Raw genomic sequence first — 6,439 nt, forward strand, 5'->3', positions numbered from 1 at the left:
CCTTGGAAGCACAGAGCTCAGGTTCAATCCCTGGTCAGGGAAGCAGGATCCCACATGCTGCATGTTCTGGCCAAAAAAAGACATAGAAGGTCCCTGCCCATTCATGATGGTAGCTGGTTCCTTAGAGCAGCAGATGGAGGAGGGTGAGACTCAGAGAGAACTTCAGCTTCACCTGCAATGCATCCTTCTTTTTCTATTTTCAAATATTCAGAAGTCATAATGACAAAGTGCTAAAATTTGTGCACTCCAAATGGTGGATACCTTGAGATTGAGAACAAGCCAGGCGAGCAAAGATCTGAAAGAAGAGTGATCCAGGCCAAAGAAAAAAAACAACACACACAGCAATGCAAAGGCCCTGAGGTCACTGTACCATGTTTCAGGATCAGCAGAGGCCAGGATGCCGGAGTGAGGAAGAAAAAGGTTAAAGATGAGGTTGGTAAGGAATCTGATTTGAGGTTAAGCAAGAGGGGAAATTCACCAAACTTATACTGTAAAGACATCATTCTGGTTGGGCATATTTTATTAACGATTGAAACTGAGTGGTAAACACAGAGGTTATTGTCTTAATCTCTCCTTTTGTCTGTGTTTGAAATTTCCCATAAGAAGTTAAAAATGATAATATGACCTCTGGCTGCTGTGAAGGAAGCGGACTGGGTATGGGGACAGCGGGGCGGCAGGGAGGCCAGTTTAGAGGTCGCCAAAGGGGCCTGGGGAAGGTGGGAGGGGCCGGGGAGGCAGGGAACAGACACAGGATTTGCCCACAGACAGAATGTGGGATGAGAGAAAATTTGGGCTGAGTCTTTGCATGCCTAGTGGTTCCGGCGTCTGTGAAGATGGGAGGGGTTTGGGAGGAGGAGGCCCAGGAGAGGCCCGTGGCCTCCCAGGGGAGATGTCCAGCACACAAGGCCAGAGTTCAGGGAAGAATCAGAGCCAGTCACCCGTTTGAGAGTCACTGGGGCCTTCCCAGGTGGTGCTAGTGGTAAAGAACCCGCCCGCCAATGCAGGAGACACAAGAGCTGCGGGTTCGATCCCGGGGTCAGGAAGATCCCCTGGAGGAGGGCACGGCAACCCCCTCCAATATTCCTGCTTGGAGAACTCTATGGACAGAGGCGCCTGGCAGGCTACATGGACTGTAGTCCATGAGGTCCTAAATAGTTAGAAAACAACTGAGGAGACTTAGCACGCATGGTGTATAAATAGCATTTAAACCCACGAGACTGGATGAGAGAGACCACCTAGGATGTGGGTGTTGATGGAGGAGAAAGAGGGCCCAGGACAAGCCCGGGGGAGCCTTCCTATTAAAGGTGGATGAGGTGAGAGGAGGAGGAGGCAGGAAAGGAGACCAGAAGAAGCAGCTTCTCGGGAAGGAGAACGCCCCAGAGAAGGAATGTTCCTCTCCCCTCATTCTCCAAGCTCCACAACCTATAATCCCCACGGCAGCCCCTGACGCTGCTCAGATTCCAGCTCTTGCGTAAATAATAGCAACAGCCTGGGACCTTGCAGTCACCAGGTCCACTCTCACTATCTTTATTTTTGACTGAACCAGGTCTTAGTTGAGGCATGCAAGATCTTTACTTGCTGTATGGGAACTCGTAGTTTCGGCTTGGGCATGTAGGATCTAGTTCCCTGACCAGGGATCAAACCCGGGGACTCCTGCCTTGGGAGCACAGAGTCTTCGCCACTGGACCACCAGCGAAGTCCCCACTCTCACCATCTTTGTCAAATGCAGATCTGATCTGACACTGTAACTCCCTGCAGCTCATTCAAGTCCGCGCAGCCTGGTAACCGCGCTCATCTGGGCCTGGGTTCTGCACGTGGCAACTGCTCCACCCACAAATGCTCCCACATCAAGGAGGGGGCCCTGCAGCTTGGACCAACAGCCTTCCCCCTTCCTCCCCCCTGGACACCCTGCTTGCCTCCCACACCCCAACCTGGAAGTACCAGACCTTGCTTTCCCGGTCTCTGGGGTTTCTGGGAAAACATCTTCCCCCAAAGGACAAGAGAGAGACCAGGAGACGAGGCCATCTGCTGCCCACCTTGGGGTTTTGTCTGTGAGGACACAGGACTGCCTGAGCTGCTGTCACCGTCTTGGGACCAGAAGGGGCCCCCAGAGCAAAGGCCTAGGACAAACCAGCAAACCAGAGAATGGACTTTGAGTCCTGGGAGAAATCAGCTGTGCTTTGGTTTTGCTAACCACTGGACTTCCTGTCAGAGGAAAGAGCGAACTACTGCTTAGGCCACCTCCCGCGGGTTTGTGGTTTTGACAGTTGCATTCAGAAACATCCCAGCTGGAGTTGGGGATTGACTGCTGGCAGGGTTGGGGCTTCTGTTTGGATGATGAGCATGGTCTTAAGTTAACTGTCCTGATGCTTATGTAGATTTGAATAGACTAGAAACCATCCAACTGGCGGTGTGTGAATTTTACCAATAAAATTGATGAGAAAGCAAAAAAAAAGTACCGTCCCAGCAGACCTCCATATGTTCACGCATCACGCATGCGCACACCCAGCCTCACATGCCTGACCCCCCGAAAAGTAGTGCCTTTCCCCCTAGAGCTCATCTCCAGGTCTTGCTTCATCATGCCCTCACCCTGGTCCACTCCCTCTAGCTACAGATGACTCTGGCCTCTCTCTTGCTCCACCAGCAACCCCCGACCTGTGGCTTGTACATCTGAGATCCGAGGATAGCTTTGAAAGATGAGCAGCTGCTATTACTGAGGCTCCGTGGACCCCAGGCTGGTCAGCCATGCCCTGCGGACAGATGATCCAAGATAGCAGGAGCCAGAGAAGAGCCGAGCCTTGCCCAGATAAGACACAGAGACCACATATTTCTCATTCTCGAGGTCAAGGAGAACTTCCTAACTACACATGCGCAGAAAGGCTCCTTGAAGGTCAAAAAGGGAGGTGGCACGACTTCATAGTAAGCGATGTCAACCTACCCGTAAGGCTCTTTTTTGCTAGAATCCATCTTGACTAAGAGATGTGCATGCACAGATGGAAGGACCCTGAGATATACACCAAATACAGCCTCAGAACCTGGCAAAGCAAAATGATCTGCCAAGGGAAACCCAGAAGAAACACCCCCCAAAAGTGATCGGGCGGAATTTGAGTCAGTCCTAATGAGGTGGATGAACCTAGAGCCTTTATACAGAGTGAAGTAAGTCAGGAAGAGAAAGACAAATATCGTATACTAGCGCATATATGTGGAATCTAGAAAGATGGGACGGATGAACCTGTCGGCAGAGCAGTAATGGACACACGGACATAAAGAACAGGCTTAGGGACACAGCTGGGGGGCAGGGAGGAGAGAGTGGGATGTATGGAGACAGTACCATGGAAACACACATTACCATACGTAAAATAGAGAGCCAGGGAGAATTTGCTGGATGACTCAGGAAACTCAAACCAGGGCCCAGGGCTCAGTCCCAGCCTAGAGGGGTGGGATGGGGAGAGAGATGGGAGGGAGTTCAAGCGGGAGGGGACATGGGTGAACCTATGGTTGATTCATGTTGATGTTGAAACCAACATAATACTGTAAGGCAATTATCTTCCAATTAAAAAAATTTTTTTAAAAAAATGATTCAGGTAGAAACTTTAATCCCTGGCCTTGCGGGTTAGATTTTTTTCTCCGTTTGGACTCGAGGCCTCTTTCGCAACCATGCTCTGCCAGATCCGTCGGTCAGGCCAAGAAGCATCCTAGCTTGACCCCCTTCTTCATATTTATTGGAGCAGGAGGTACTGCAGCATCACTGTATGTCTTGCACCTGGCCTTGTTCAATCCTGATATCAGTTGGGACAGGCAGAATAATCCAGAAACCTAAAACAAACTGGAACCCTGGTCTGCCTAGTCAAAGCTATGGTTTTTCCAGTAGTCATGTACACATGTTGGGAGTTGGACCATAAAGAAGGCTGAAATGAAAGTTGCTCAGTCGTATCCAACTCTTTGCAAACCCATGAATTACAGAGTCCATAGAATTCTCCAGGCCAGAATACTGGAGTGGGTATCCGTTCTCTTCTCCAGGGAGTCTTCCCAACCCATGGATCAAATCCAGGTTTCCCGCATTGCAGCCAGATTCTTTACCAGCTGAGCCACAAGGGAAGCCCAAGAATACTGGAGTGGGTAGCCTATCCCTTCTCCAATGGATCTTCCCAACCCAGGAATTGAACCTACATTTCAGGCGGATTCTTTACCAACTAAGCTCTTAGGGAAGCCCAAAGAAGGCTGAACGCTGAAGAATTAATGCTTTCAAACTGTGGTGTGGGAGAAGACTCTTGAGAGTCCCTTGGACAGCAAGGAGATCAAATCAGTTCATCCTAAAGGAAATCAACCCTGAATATTCATTGGAAGGACTGATGCTGAAGCTGAAGCTCCAATACTTTGGCCACCTGATGCGAAGGACCGACTCATTGGACTGACTCTGATGCTGGGAGAGATTGAGGGCGGGAGGAGAAGGGGACAACAGAGGATGAGATGGTTGGATGGCATCTCCGACTCGGTAGACATGAATTTGTGCAAACTCCAGGAGTTGGTGAAGGACAGGGAAGCCTGGTGAGCTGCAGTCCATGGGGTCACCAAGAGTCAGACACGACTGAGCGCCTGAACAACTGGAACAAACTGGGTTCTGATGGTCAATACAAGTCCTACTCTGTGAATGCGGATTATAGAAAACTGAAGAAAGAGGACTTCTAAATGAAACGTTTCACTATAAAGCTGCTCAGAATGAAGGTCTTCCAGGAGCCATCTGCACAATTTTCCACTTAACCAGGAAATATTTCCCCTCTAAATGCATGAAATCATGTTGGTGTACTGTGATGTGGTTTACACTGATTAATAGTCTGAAACTTAAAAAAAAAAAAAAAAGAAAGTGAGTCAAACCACCATGAGGGCACAACTCTCTGATTAACACCCGTGTGTCTATCCACACGCACCCTTTCTCCTCCTAATAAACACTTTAGTTGTTTCACTACTTTCCATTTCTATGTGGAAATTCGTTTCTACACATCTGATGGGCGTTGTCATGACCACCTGGCCACCAGGCCAGGATTCAGCGCTCTCACTGCCTCCTCGGGATTTCAGTCTCTGGCTAGGAACCAGAAATCCTGCCTCAAGCCGCTACGGGCCGAGGCCACCAGAGATCATTACTACCCCCTCCTCACCCCCAAACTGTTTTTCTGTTACCTGACCCTTTACTCCAGTGGTGTCCATGGCCCCGGGAAAGATCATTTTGGGGAAAGGCTCTAGAAACTTGAGATGGAATGATCAAAGGAGACAAAAATGTGTTGTCAGAGAAAAGGCCTCCCCGCCCGAGGGTAAACAGGGGAAGGAATAGAGTGGGTTATGGGGAGAGAAGTCCATAAGGCCTGGGGTCCATGCCTGGGTGGGGAGGGAGCAGAGTGGTGTCCAGAGACCACCAGTTCCGCCGCCTACAATGTCTCACATGGCAAGTCTCTTGTTCCAGCAGGAGTCAGATACAGGCACCCACAAACTGTGCAGGTCGGTGATCAGGACACCACTGAGGGGCTACAGGGCAGATGGGACAAACAGCCCCCACCAGGGACCCTCCCCCCCAACCAGGGCTTCTCCTAGAACAACCCAAAGCCACCGTCTGGTGGTCCAACCAAGCTGCCTTTATCGGAGCCATCCACCTTACGTGAAGGGTCACTCCCCACAATGACATTCCATCATAGCACCCATTCACCCCCAGTCAAAAGTGGTCCTGGACATGCAGGGGGTGGGTGAGCAGATCCGGGACAGGAGAGGACACCCCACCCTCACCACCGACCACCACAACAGGGCGGAGTGGGGGCTACGTCTGACTCATCTCTGTGACTGCCTCCAGTGCCCTGCCCAGGACCTGGCAAACAGAAGGTGCACAATAAATATTTATGGGCCTAAATGGCACGTGAGGCTGCAGAGATGGGGCCCATCTCTGGTTGATCTAGCCGCTATCTCCGCCCCACCTCCCCCCCACACTCAGTGATGAGTCAGGGGTGGTCATGTGACCCATTCTGGCCAATAGGATGATGCAGAAGTCATGGGGTGGGACTTCTAAGAAACCTTTTGTGACAGAATAAACTCAGCTGGCCTAGCTTTGTGCCCTTTCCCCTTTGTCCTATTGGGAGGTGTAGCTGCTGCAACAGAGATGAGGACAAAGGCCTCCATACAAAAGGAGGCAGAGAGAGAAGGGGACAAAAACCAGGGTCCCTGATGGTGTAACTGAGCCCCAGACCACGCTTTTCAGTCTCAGCTTCCTGTCTGAGACCTGTAAATCCCTCTCTCTTTAAGCCACAAGTACACAAGTGAAGTAAAGGGAAATGAAAGTCGCTCAGTCGTGTCCGACTATTTGCGACCCCATGGACAGTAGTCCGTGGAATTCTCCAGGCCAGAATACTAGAGCGGGTAGCCGTACCCTTCTCCAGGGGATCTTCCCAACCCAGGG

At 50.7% G+C, this 6,439-nt stretch overlaps 1 protein-coding gene across 1 annotated transcript; it reads left to right on the forward strand.

Annotated features, from left to right (window-relative positions):
• Positions 1-2,926: 2,926 nt before the first annotated feature.
• Positions 2,927-4,689, forward strand: LOC133063234 (cytochrome c oxidase subunit NDUFA4-like). Its single transcript, XM_061152355.1, has 3 exons — positions 2,927-2,940; positions 3,670-3,816; positions 4,605-4,689. Exons 1-3 carry the CDS (start codon positions 2,927-2,929, stop codon positions 4,687-4,689), a joined length of 246 nt encoding a protein of 81 aa, XP_061008338.1.
• Positions 4,690-6,439: the final 1,750 nt, after the last annotated feature.

Source organism: Dama dama, chromosome 10, assembly GCF_033118175.1.
Source record: "Dama dama isolate Ldn47 chromosome 10, ASM3311817v1, whole genome shotgun sequence".
Classification (NCBI taxonomy): domain Eukaryota; kingdom Metazoa; phylum Chordata; class Mammalia; order Artiodactyla; family Cervidae; genus Dama; species Dama dama.

Coding starts and splice junctions, on each gene's coding strand:
- LOC133063234 (XM_061152355.1), top strand. Junction 3,817..4,604: donor AGGCAGAATAATCCAGAAAC/CTAAAACAAACT, acceptor GCGCCTGAACAA/CTGGAACAAACTGGGTTCTG.